The sequence below is a fragment of the Cydia splendana genome, chromosome Z, assembly GCF_910591565.1.
Source record: "Cydia splendana chromosome Z, ilCydSple1.2, whole genome shotgun sequence".
Lineage (NCBI taxonomy): Eukaryota > Metazoa > Arthropoda > Insecta > Lepidoptera > Tortricidae > Cydia > Cydia splendana.
This window is the reverse complement of record NC_085987.1, coordinates 41,539,374-41,553,236: the sequence shown is the minus strand read 5'-3', so window position 1 is coordinate 41,553,236 and position 13,863 is coordinate 41,539,374. Positions and strand designations below refer to the sequence as shown.

Below are 13,863 nucleotides of genomic sequence, written 5' to 3'. Positions count from 1 at the left end.
CAACATTGAAAAAAAAATTCAGTTTTTCAGCCACCACTTTGTTTTATATGTTTGTTTTGTAAAATCAACCTCACAACCTATTGTAGCGTGTAATTTCCTTTCATTTGATACCACACACGATTTTTAATATTTTTTTTTATTTTTCAAATTTCATATGTCAATAAATGCGTTTTGCATGTATATATTTTGATATATTTTTAGTATGTCAAAAAGATACACACAGAGAACTAAAAACATCAAACCCCGTCTTTGTGGGAATTATTTTGACCCCAAAGGCTATATCTCTTCTACTACGGGTCACGTACGGATATGAAGGACATGAAGGTATCGCGGCTGTTCGCGTATCTTTATTAGCTGTATACTTTTGGTTTGTTTCCCTAAATGATTCTATTAGTTTAAAGTATTATTTTTGTTGACGCGTAGAAAAAGTATTGTATATCATAGTGATATAATCAAGCTTTTCAATCTCGTACCTTACTTAGACAACTCAGCAAGCTTCGTTGTCTAAACACGGTACTCGACTGAAAAGCTCTCTATTATATCACGATTGTATAAAATACTAGTTTAACGTTGGGGGTGGCATTGATACCTGTAACTATTTGCTTGCGACTATTAGTAGCGGAACTAATAACACGTTTGAGCCGACATTGAAGTTAAATAAAAGAGAAATAATCATTTGTATTGTATATATAAATAGCGGTTGTTGTTTAATGCAATCGTGAAGTATACAATACCGGTAATTAATAGAATTAGAATTTCGATTAAACATATTTGGACGGAAGGACTACACTACGCTATATAATTTTAGAAATATTTCATGATGTACTCATAACCTGGCGATAATTTGAAGTATGATTTATGTAGTCTACTTTATCAGTGACTCCATAATAATACTCATAAAAAACCCTTCCAAACAATGTTCGGAGCGATCACTAGTATATAAGAAAAGCATCGATAATTGAGTTTATCGATGAAGGAACTCCCTACATTTAATTTCGGGCCCAAAAATCCGATGTTTGGCTTTAAATAAATATTATTTAACTAAATCTGTATCCCCACTTGCCGGTAAGAGTTAGATGGTACCACACGGTACTGTAATTCTGCCCCACCACCCACCACACATATCAATAATATATGTAATGTATTATAAGGACGTTCTTACACAAATTGACAAAGTCCTACGGTAAGCTCAAGAAAGCTCGTGTTGTGGGTACTCAGTCGACGACATATGTAATATACAAATACTTACGAGTAAATAAATACATAGAAAACATCCATGACTCAGGAACAAATCTGTGCTCATCACACTTATAAATGCCCTTACCGGGATTTAAAACTGCCTGTGCAGTCTTTTTCATATACATACATATTAATCATAGGCTTCCAATATATATATACCTACGATATATTTAGTTACGAAATATGATAAAAAACAATCATTCGCAAATCTTCTGTAAGGTAAGTAGGCAAGTCGAAAGCGTTACAAAACTCGTAATGTTGGTCTGAGGGTGTTAAGTCTGGCGTTTTCCCGGTCGGACGCCACAAGTGCGAACATTTAAATAGGTAACGAAGCCACAACAATGTGGAATACTTTCTTGCAAAAACAGAACATGTATGTAGCTCTGGATACATTTCACTTTGTTATACTAATGCTCGTTCGTGTCACTATTTTAATTTAATGCGTAAGACTTACATACTGCATCGTGCTCCTACGAACTACTGGCTATTAATCGGGGAAATCAATACTACGCAGCACACGACAAATTAAAATAGGCACCAGGTGGAGTATTCTGATTGTAATAGGGTGTGAATTTGATCTAGATTTTTTTCACCAACCGAGATAGACTACCGGTCTTTTTCTAACTATGTTAACAAAAGAAGGACGGGTTCTCTCTTCTCTCGCCGCGAGATACTGTCGCGCCAATCATGTGCTAGCCCGGAACGTCACTTTTGACACTGACAGATCATAACCACAACAAATCCAGATCAAATTAATAACCAGTTTTTATCATCAGATTACGCCTCCCGTCCCCATTCAGTGCTCATGACACAATGCAGCGCTTCAGTACTACGAACCATTTTCCGCTACATTTACCTTCTACGCGCTACGGCGTAGCACATGTGTATACAGTACCACGAAAAAGTTATGCGCTTCGGTAATAGTTGTTACACTAATATAATTTCATTAAAGGATGACTCACGTTAGACCGGGCCGGGTCCGGTTCCGGTCTAATGTGAGTCATTCTTAACTCGAAGGTCACGAAAAATACGCTCTGAGCGCATACAATTGACACTAGGCGCATGGCGCTATAGACATTGCAAGCGTCAGCGAGAATCCGATTCTTGTAGAACTATTTTTTTAAACTGAAGATAAGAAAAAATTACTTACATGCATAACTCTCTTCGCGATATTGTAACACAATTCGATAAGGCTTTGTTGGCTTTGTTGTACTTACCCGAGCAGGGCGGCTTCTTCAGCATTGGTGGTGGGCATTTTCTCTTCCTTGCTTTCTTCCTTCGTGAGGATATTCACTCTGAAATAGTGCATTGTACGATAGCTTACTCGATGTATGCATGAGGTGATTCCAATCTAATCTGCGTTCATTACTTACGAAACTTGAAATTGTAACATTGTCGACTGATAATTTGTTAGTTCAAATTTTCTACTGCTGTTTTATAACAACAAAATGTTAATAAGATTTATCTTTTGTGTTAATTAGAGCAGCTTGTTACGATTAAGAGGTAAGTACTTCGAGCAACACCGGCTTCCAACACATCGGAAGGGAGGGGCCCAAGCGATATCTTACCGTACAAATCTTTCTGCCATTTTTGCGGGGGGGAAGGTGCACACAGTCGCACTTCTCACACACTTACATACAAAATCCAATCTGTAATGACGACACAAATACATAGAAAACGACAAACGTCAAAGACAAATCTTGCAAACCTCGATCTCTTTTTGTCTACGGACGAGTCACAAGTGTCAAACCCGCATACTAACACATTTTTGTCGAAGTATTTTATTGTATTCTGACGGATGAGAAGTCGGATTTGTCGCTCGACCGATCCGCAATTTGTACTGGGCGAGCAAAATCAATAAATCCAACAATTACCTGAGACTAAAATAAAATAATTGTGTTTAAATGTAATTAAACGTATGATATGTAAAAAAATATTACATGTGAAATGTAACACCTTCTTTTTGTAAATTTGATGTCTCCGACCTCTTTTTACGACAAAAAACCGAGCAATTAAGCATTTTTTCTGCTGCTGTGTTCACGCGCGCGTCTGGACTCGGTCTAGTGAAAAATCCGAGCGCAACTAGTTTTATTACCCTAGCTAGATCAGTTGATCTTGTACCTAGGCAGAGGGGAAATAGTGCGAATGCCGCCTCCCTTCCGTGTTGCTCGAAGGGTAAGTATGTATTACGTTCACTCGATAGAAAGAACCGACATATAAAATGTGATATGTTGGTTCTTTCTATACTTACCTCTTAATCGTAACAAGCTTTTTTTATCATTTAAGTATCTAGCCGTTACGTAGGTTCTGAACAAGACTTGATGACAGTGGGACGATCATAGCGACACTTTTTATTGCATACAACTGCTTTGACGAAAAGGCAAATTAAAGCAATTTTTCAATACGTGGATGTCTTTACCATAGGTCAATCTCAATTTATAGAATAGGTAGGGTCCTACAATCATCAAGCCGCAATAATCAATAATCAATTATGTACTCCAACTAATATTATTCAACATTACATTGCGTAAACCGAATGTATATGATGCCAGAATTAGAAAGGTTAGCGAGGAAGTAAAATTGCGATTCCAAAATTTAATTTTCGTATATTATATATTTATCTTCCATAAGGCTCTTAAGCCTTCAGATCAGATCTACTCTCCTGGCTGGTAGAACCTGTAGGTACCTGTTAAACGTATTATTCAATACGAATCCCAATAATAGCAACTCGCTAACCTAACTACTTAGGGTCGGTTGCACCAAACTGTTCGTATCGTTAAAGAGTTCGCAAAATTTTTATGTATGGAAAGTTTCATAGTAAAGCGCCGGGGCGCGCCGGCTGACGTTGATCAGTCTGTCAAATGTGGTTGGTGCAACTGGCCCTTAATGTAGTAATTTGATGACGAACTGTTGTTACCGTACGTAAGTAAATTAAGTAATTTGCATGAAAATGACCAAACTAATGCGTTTTCGAAACAGACGTACGAGAACAAAGGGCCTGCTCACAGAATTCAAAGGTAGGTAAGTTTGTAAACTACATTACGAGTATACTACTTGACGCTGACTAAGTATTAGCTTGCGGTGTCGAAAGATATACAAGTATGAAAACAAATGAATGTATAGCGCTCGACGCTTCCAGCGTCAGCGTCAAACGGATTCACTCGGAATATCTTTTAGTTGCCTTCAACACTGCAATGTCCTTTAGTTGCCTTGAAACTTTCAACATCAAAACAGTAGATACAGTGTTAAACCGAATGTCTGCGGGTGCAATATTATGATTCCTTGCACAACGAAGCGTGCCAAAATATTCTTGTTCCTTTTATAACCCGAAGGCAAGTAAAAGATATTCCGAGTTGAAACTTATTATTGGTAGCGAGTTAACATTATTATCATCCATTGTTAATATATTACTTAGTTACATAAGAAATCTATGAGCAAGGTCGTTTGTTCAACCTTGGAGGTATAGCGCTCATTGCGTACACGTACAGAATGGTTATAAATTTGTATTTGTACAAGGGTAAGTATAGTGTATTGTCTGTAAAGGGCTGGCAACGCACAAGTGACACCTCTAAGAGTTGCAACTGCCATTTAGAATGCCTGTTTTAAATTAGGTCGGCTGTTATGTTGTTAGAGTCAGACCGTGAAAACTCTGCAGCGGATTTGATAGCCACGCAGTGCAAGTGTCATTTTAAACGTCAAACTTCTATGAAATTATGACGTATAAATAACACTTACACTGCGTGGGCTATCAAATCCGCTGCAGACTTTTCTTGGTGCGACTCTTAGTCACCTTCGTGGTACAATTTTGTGCGTAAATAAAGTAGGTGAAATATAAATGTGTTTCCATTCCGGCCTCTGTCTTTAGCTTAGCCTTGAAAAGTCCAAGTTATTTTTAGAACGTTCTAGCTGCCTAGCCCTGCGTAGGGACATAAATAACAGACAATAATCATTACAGTAGTAAATGTGCTGTTCTATTTTACAGTTTCAGGTCTTTGAAGTTAAATAACTTTGTTTCAGGAAATAACGTACAGGCATCTTTATCCTTACCACGAGTTACTGACAGCGTCAAGACTGACATATACGCTAACGTCTACGTAACTTACTTGCTATGTATCTCGCTCGTACTGACATATTAGTGCGATCGAGATGTATAGAAAGTAAATTACGTATAGACGTTAGCGTATATGTCAGTGTCGACACTGTCAGTGACTCGTGGTACGGATACTGGTATCAGACATAACTTTCAATGATATGTGTCAGATAAGTGTCAGACATATGGGCCGTTTTTCGAAGTCAAAAATGTATTGTGATTTCGCCTATATTCGCGTCGCTGTCTGGCCCCAATACAATAAGTTATCGGATGGAGACTGACCGATGATTACTGTGCAATCATGTTATACCCTTGACATTACGAGTACATGCCTTTAGTTCGCATAATCAATAAATCGAATAAACGCTATACGACCAAGTTCATGAAAAGCAGACGGTATCATTAATAATGAAATTCCTTTGTGTTTCACTCAATTATTCAGTATTTTAACCACTAGAAATAGTCATATTCATATACAGTACAAAAAGTAGCTAAAAGCAAAAAACTCCTTGACACAAATTAAGCAACTTGTTATTAAACTTATTAATAATTTTAGTACTTTAGCGGCATCATAGACATAGAAATGACAGAATCACTAAAGTATAGACGCGTAAATGAAAAATGTTGTAGCCGCAAGTTTTACAGCTGAAGTAGATGACACCATAGGTTTTGTGGTACCTGGACTGGATTGCACAAGCATGTAAGTAAAGCCTGACCAGGAATATATGATCACGCGCCATGTTGCGGAATTTCACTGGAACTATTTTTTTCATACTATACTGAACTGTCACTCTATACATGAGAATAACAGCGCCCTCTTGACAATGATCATATATTACTGGTCAGGCTTTACAGTAAAATGCTTGTGCCTCACACTGGTGGTATCACGACTTAACGTTTGACAGTCGAGTTACCATTTCGCTGGCTCAATATTACAAAGTTCTGTGTTACATTTTCAAGATAGTTGAAATTCGACTTAATGTCACTATGACAATATTCAAATTTCAGTTCGATAAAAGTGAACATAGAACCCTGTAATATTGGGCCAGCGAGTTGTTAGAGGGATCCGTAAGCGTCGTCTACTTTGTTTATCGTACCATTGATATTTACTTATTTACGTAGCGTTTGACGTCAAACTCAATATGTGAATCATTTAATTGGTTTAAAAAATAAACGCAATATTATGTGTGTAAAAATATTTTACAGGAAAAATTTTGCTACCGTTTGCCTTTGAAATTCGTTGCTTTTGCAGTTACATAATACACACGAAGATTCTAGTAATATTTGAATGAAACATTAAGAAATATCACACTTTAGACACCTATCCACACTGTGCTCTAGTAAGTAGGTATTAGGTACCTATTAAACTTTAAATTCCATATGTTTGAAAGAGATAGAACCAAAGCCATACCTATTATCGATTGGCCCATAGCTTGTTTTTTAGTTTAAGCAGAATGGGTAATATGTAAATCTGCTTTAATATGTCATAGTCATATTAACACTCATAACAAATATAGATAAAATTTGTTATTCCAAATCAGTTGTATCTTTGGCCTATTGTAGTTTGTATTGCATGTATAAAAAGAACTGTCATTATTAGTGATACCGTCTAGACTAGATACAAGAATACCTATAGTATGGAAGTATCCCCAAACCGGTGTGATGACTAGTGTTGGTTAAGACTCGAGTCCTCTGCTTTAAGACTGTACTCGATTTTTCAGACTCTTATAATTAAGTCAAAACTCCAGTTCTTTTCAACTCGTTGGAGAGTCTGTTGTAGAGACTTGAACTCTTTTCAGGGAACTCTTTTTTTACAATATTATTCAAGATGCATTGTCTTGTCTCCATGTAAAAATTCATTGATTAGTTACACCATACAATAACGTTTATTTTCTTTATTGCTTCTAGTATTTAGATACAATTTACAAAAGGCTTAAGTGCTTTTGCCTTGCGCTTAAACACTCTACTCAGGGCTTAAAAGATTAGGAAGTTTTTTTGCAGTCTCATAAAAATGAGTTGTATTTTTCAAGATTCAAAAGACTCTATATCCTACCAACACTAGTGATGACTGGAGCCATACACAATCATTCGCACTTGCATGTATGAATATGACCCCAGGCACGAGCATGGTTTGCAGACACTACGACTTATGATGTAAACGGATGAAGCAGTGCCCATGCATGTAAGGAAGCCTGCCGTGCATCATGCATGTAGCTACATACTCACTCCGCTTCTTCATTATTATCAAACTGACTGAATAATATCTCATTAAAATTTAATCTCTTCTTGGCCTTAGACATCTTTAGAACTTTCTTTATTCTACCGTCCTTAATGTTAGGCACGGTGGTGCCTTTGTAGACTGGGTCCAGCGACGAGTATGAACCCTCGCTCAGCAGACCGCGAGGCATGCTACATACACCCAAAAAAAAACATAAGCCTTAAAATGGTGAAGCAAAGAAAAAACATGCTAAGGCTAAGCCCATGCCGGTTGTGCTGGTGCCTAGTTAGTAAGGAAATTGGATTTTAAAATTATGTTTAACTTGCAAGTCCTCAGTCAACATATTCACTATACATATCCACGATGACAGATTTTTTTTTTATATTGAATATGAAAATGATATAGGACTTACAAGTCTCAGATACAGTTAACATTACACAAAGGATTAGACATGTAAGTGAACTTTTTAGTTAAACCGAAAAATTTATAGGTGTACCATGCCCACTGGTTAGTATTAGGGTCGGTTGCACCAAACCGTCTGTCACCGTTCGCTAATAAAGCTCTGTAAAGTGTTCACTAAATTTTATTGTATGGGAACTTTCATGGTGACTGCTGAGTGACGATGATCAGTCCGCTAAATGTGGATGGTGCAACTGGCCCTTAGAATGGCATGGAATTTTCCAGTGTATGCCTTATTATAAAACTGGACAGTTTAATCATCTGTTAGAAAAGTTATTAAAACAACACAAATGACATTCAAACACCAATGCCAATAGGACCAATCACTTAACAAACAGGCCTTAAAAATAAGGATTAAAATAACAAGAAAACATTTGCCATCACATACTTTCGCTTAAACTTTGCCACAGAAACCAAACAGGTTAGTCTTAACATGTGAAACAGCTGACGTGCGGAATTTCTTGAATTTAAATTTCGAATTTAGCTCTTACCTGGAAGTGTTGGGACGTCGGTGTTCTTGAAGGCTGGAAAGTTGTTTTGCCGCCGCCGGGGTCCGGGCCGCGCTCTAGTCACTCTGCACTGCCTCCGATCAGCGCTAACGACTAAATAGTACCTGCCTGCGTGTACTTCTGTTCATGAAACTGCGGTTGATGGCTCACTTCGCGGCGTACTGAAAGCGCATGCGTGCTTTATTACGTCAATTTTTCAATCTAGAACCCGGGAAGTGGTTACTTAAAACGTAAATGGCAAGTTGTACGACGATAATATACGTTAAATTGAGAATTTCGTAATCATTGTACTGCAGCGGTAAGTTTAACGCACGTTTTTAAAACATAGTTTATTCGTTAAGTGTTTTATGGGTAACTATTTTTAATGTAATAGCATCGCAAGAAGTAAATGTTAGAGAAAGGCAGAGCGGATCAATGTAAATCAAATACTCACCTTAGACAACACCCGGTCGCACTTTAATTACAATAAACAACAGCAAAACACTCTGTAAGTAGCTACAAAACAAATAACGATCTATTTTCAGATCGATTCAAAACTTTTCTTTCAGAACCATAAACAGTAGAGTAACATAGTTAAGCGATGAGTGATTTGACAGCAACATTAGAGGCAATAGACAAAGTAGAATAATAAAATCAAATCAAGACATTCATTCTGCTATTTTAATTATTCAAAAGGTTTAATATTAGAATTTATTTTATTAATTTTATTTTCATTACACTATATTTTTATTTCAAGGAGTCCTCATTATGTTTCATAACGCCATCTTGTGATAATATTCATATTCACTATGCTGCAAAAAGGGTGATCGTTAGCGAAAAATCCAACAGATGGCTCTGCTTGTTGCGGCGTAAGCTTCTACAATGGGGGAGGGAAATTTTTAATATTACTACGCAGTAAGGATAGAGGACGCTACTGATATTATTTGAAACAAATGAATTTCTAAATGTTATTTGCGTATTGTAAGTACTCTATGGGTAGCATGCAATTTGCGCGACTTCTAGTATGGATTATAGTGTAGGAAACACAGACCAACCCCTATAGACCGAGCTTATAGGACGACTCGCGGTCACCGCCCGTATGGTGTATAGGTCAAATATAAGATTGTTCGCGCGCCGCTCCGATCAGTTGCGCCCAAGGTTACGACCTGTTAGCAGTGTGCACGAGTCTAAGAAAATAAATCGTAAAGTATTGAATTCATTGTGAAATCATGGGATATTGCAGCGTAAAATGGTGTGGCAAGTCATCTAAGACATCTACTTACGAAACAGATGGAATAACATCCCACAGGAAAGTCAAATTCATTATTTCATTGAATAATGTTTCTTGTCCGCGGGGTTCATTTTATACTGGTCGTAAGCAGAGGCGAAGTATGTCCGTCCCTTTTCGTCAACTTGAAAATGCAATGCGCTATCCCTTTCCCTTTCGACTAGTGATGTGACGATGATGGTTTTTCAGTTGCGGAAACTTCGTGCTTCGTCATACCGTATTGTTGGTACAATAGACATAATATATAGGTAATATGTTGTGTAAGTTTTTTAGAATCCTCTAGGCCAGCGGAGCAGTTAGGCCGCATGTCACGAGATGGACCTGATGATGAACTCCAAAGAAGTGCGAGGGAACTCGGTGTTGGTTTGTGATAGACATATGTTGTATGGGTTTTTTAGAATCCTCTAGGTGAGCAGTTAGGTCTCATGTCACGAGATGGACCTGATGATGAACTCCAAAGAAGTGCGAGGGATCTCGGTGTTGGTTTGTGATAGACATTGTTGTATGGGTTTTTTAGAATCCTCTAGGTGAGCAGTTAGGTCTCATGTCACGAGATGGACCTGATGATGAACTCCAAAGAAGTGCGAGGGATCTCGGTGTTGGTTTGTGATAGACATTGTTGTATGGGTTTTTTAGAATCCTCTAGGTGAGCAGTTAGGTCTCATGTCACGAGATGGACCTGATGATGAACTTCAAAGAAGTGCGAGGGAACTCGGTGTTGGTATGTGATAGACATATGTTGTATGGGTTTTTTAGAATCCTCTAGGTGAGCAGTTAGGTCTCATGTCACGAGATGGACCTGATGATGAACTTCAAAGAAGTGCGAGAGAACTCTGAGTTGATTTGTAATAGGCATATGTTATTGGTCCATTTGAATATGTTTTCAATACAACCTTCTATGACCTTAATAAAACGGACAAAAGAAAATAATTGTATGAGATTTTGGCGACACTTTTTTCTCGTATCGAAAGAGATTGCGATTCTGAGTGGAAATAATATAAAAATTCTAAACTTTAAACAGAAATGCCCTAATATGTTAAGTAAACATTTCAGTTACATTGTTAAATTATTTAATGAAATATTAAATTAATCAATATAATTATTAAGTAAGTTTACTCTAAGTATACTAAATTGGTAACAATTTTACTACAATAAATTTCGGTACCACTGGTAACAGTACCCACTACCTGTAATGAACATGTCCCATCCCTACGCTTACACGTGTCAGCGCGCCGTGTTTGGAACGACCAATCGCAACGCCGTGAGCACCCCTCCCGCACCTCACAGTTTGGTGATTTGCGTCGGGAACAAAATGGCCAATATTAGGTTTCTAGAGGCGGTGTTCTGTGCCCCGCAGTAATTCCTCTGCCAGAAAAAACTTTACAGTATGATAAAGTATAAATAAATAAAAAGTATTGTATAAATTTCCAAAGAATAATAATAATAGGATGTAAGTAAATACCTAAAGTCTTAAATCGTTAATATCTTTTTACGGAAAAATGCTCCGTTTAAACTTTCTTCACCGGACATATTCATGTAACGTATTGCAACAATATATGAAATATCAAAAAAAATATCCCAGTAGAAATACCAATATTAATAAAATATATTTTTTTCGCGTGTCTTGGACCGGAGAATTGCTCCATCTAATTTTTTCACTGGAATGCCATTTTATTGCCGTTTTATACCTACAAAATGTAAATCTAAAAAAATTACCATGTAAGTAACTATACTATTTTCAGAAATTGCCTTTTTACTCGCTGTGGAAAATTTCTCTATCCATTTTATTTATTGAATTAAGTTCACAGTTTTCTTTCCATTCAACTATAAAAACATCCAAAAAATTAACGAGCGTATTAAAAACTAAACATATCGGGAGCAGTGTGTAGGGAGTGGGGTGTACAAGCGGGGTGAGGGAGCGGTACCGGCCGGCCTAAATCACTAAATGACAGCGATTTACACAAAAATAAAACACTAATTAAATAACTTACCATATTCGGTACATAATAATAATATTGAGAGTGGCAACACTGTAGTTGGTCGTATTGTCCTTTTCTAGCATATACGTTATACGTCCCTCTCTCTCCCACACTTCCACCAAATCAGGCAGTTGCTTTTGATACTGACAGTTGGCCAAAGCAAATTTCCAAGTCATTGTCTCAAAATTATAATACACCAGGCAGGATTAAAAATTTGGGTTCCGAATATGATAAGTTATTTAATTAGCGTTTTATTTGTGTATAAAACGCTGTCATTAAACAACTGTACCGATATTCGGAACCTAATAATAATATTGAGACGTGTTTGTTATCGCCTGGTGGTGGGAAGACGCCAAGCCAATGTGATTATACATGTACTTATTATGTATATGTAATATTATTATATTATGAGTGATTATATTATGAGTAAAAAAATAATAATGAGTGTTTAATTAACTATGTAGTACACCCTTTATTTTAACACCAGTGAGGAGAGGGGTATTTAGTAAAGCATACAATTTGATATACCATTATATTATGATACTAACTTAACATTTTATATACGTACTTAATGTACTTATAAATGTTAAAAGAGGATACGCGAGTCACCACAAAGGTGCTAAAGTTCGACCACAGGAACTTTGCAGCGCTAGATAAAAAGTAGTTTTTAAAAATCAATATGTGACAACACCACAGAAAATGGATTAAAGAATCTTGATACTTGTGAAATTCCTACCATATTTACCGTCTATGAAAAGTTTAAGCTGTGCATTTATGGTTAAATAAATTTAATTCCAACAATATATATTATGTCACTATTAATATGTATACATATACTAAATGTTGATAAATAATATTGGGAGATTTGGGAGAATATGACATTTGGCTTCATCAAAATTATTGAGCTTTTGTAATATCCGCGACGGCCTAGCGGTAAATAGGTACAGAGAGCCTACCGCAAACACCGAAGTTCGCAAATTGCGAGCATCTTTCTCTTTTACTCCCATTAAGGCGTAATTATATTGAAAAAGAAATTTCCCGTAATTCGCGAACTTCGGATTTCGGAAAAACGAAATAAACCATTAAAACAATAAACATACATTCAAAATAAATTTAAGCTTTAACTAGTAGGCACCTATGCCATAAGCATTAAGCATGGAGATTGTGGGTTAGAGGACTTCGATCTTAAAACCCAGCTCAAACCAATGGGTTTCTCGAAATGGTAGAGGAAGTTCATAAGGTAATAGTATGCCTATACCTAGGTGTGTTCAATTTGCTGTATAACCTTAGTCTAAACCAATCTTCCAACCAATATTATAATATATTATCTATTTATGTAATAGATATGGTGCAAGTATTAAAATGTTTCATTCCACTTACCCGTCATCAACTCAAAATTTTGTAAACATTGTCGTTTTTGGGCTTTAATCGCCTAGTGCTGGTTTTTTTCTAGTGTAAAATTATTCGTCATGCGATTTTGTAAGGTTTCACCATGTTTTTCCCGTTCATCACAAAACACAACAAATATTTAAACGATTTTGACAAACACATACCATAGAGAATGACGTTTACTGACTGCTAAAAAACATTGCCATATATAGTTTTTTAATTCGTTGTCAAATTATTGCGATGCAAAGTTTCTGTGGTCGCACTATATACTTAATTATATGTATGTGAAAACTAGGTAAAAGGAGATGAAATAAGTCAGTTCTACTCTTCAAGAAGCATACAACTCTGTGATAAGACTGATAAGGACTAGGAGTGCTGTAATTCAAGTATGAAAAAAATTAAATCATAAAGTATTCGAGTAGTTTTTATTTATAAATCGCAATTATTAACAAATTTAATAATAATTATCTAGTAAAGTAAGCAGTTGCACGAATATAACAAGGACAGGACCTTTAAGTAGACGAATATTTTAATTATCCAAAATAACACAACCACATATAGCAACTACATGCATAAGTTCTTTTCCTTAAGCTGTAATGTACCTGCTAAGTTATTTAGTTAAATACCTACCTACATTTTATACAATTCTTTTTCTTTTTTTCAAAATTAAGATCTAGTTGGAGATAAATTAGTTAGGTAAAGCCTGACCAGGA

At 36.4% G+C, this 13,863-nt stretch overlaps 1 protein-coding gene across 4 annotated transcripts in view; it reads right to left on the bottom strand.

Moving 5' to 3' along the window:
* LOC134804085 (protein NDRG3) overlaps window positions 1-13,863 on the bottom strand; it is a 145,314-nt gene that overhangs the window by 119,135 nt on the left and 12,316 nt on the right. For 2 of the 4 annotated variants that reach the window (XM_063776996.1, XM_063776997.1), the window contains exons 1-2: window positions 7,556-7,752; window positions 2,457-2,534 (exon numbers count right to left, since the gene is read on the bottom strand). The exons of 1 other annotated variant lie outside the window; for it this stretch is intronic. In XM_063776996.1, the coding sequence (XP_063633066.1) occupies window positions 2,457-2,534; window positions 7,556-7,737 (260 nt within the window). In that variant the 5' untranslated portion in view covers window positions 7,738-7,752. Of the gene's footprint in view, window positions 1-2,456; window positions 2,535-7,555; window positions 7,753-8,497; window positions 8,690-13,863 lie in introns of those variants that run through there. One more of the 4 variants, XM_063776999.1, reaches the window with a different exon arrangement.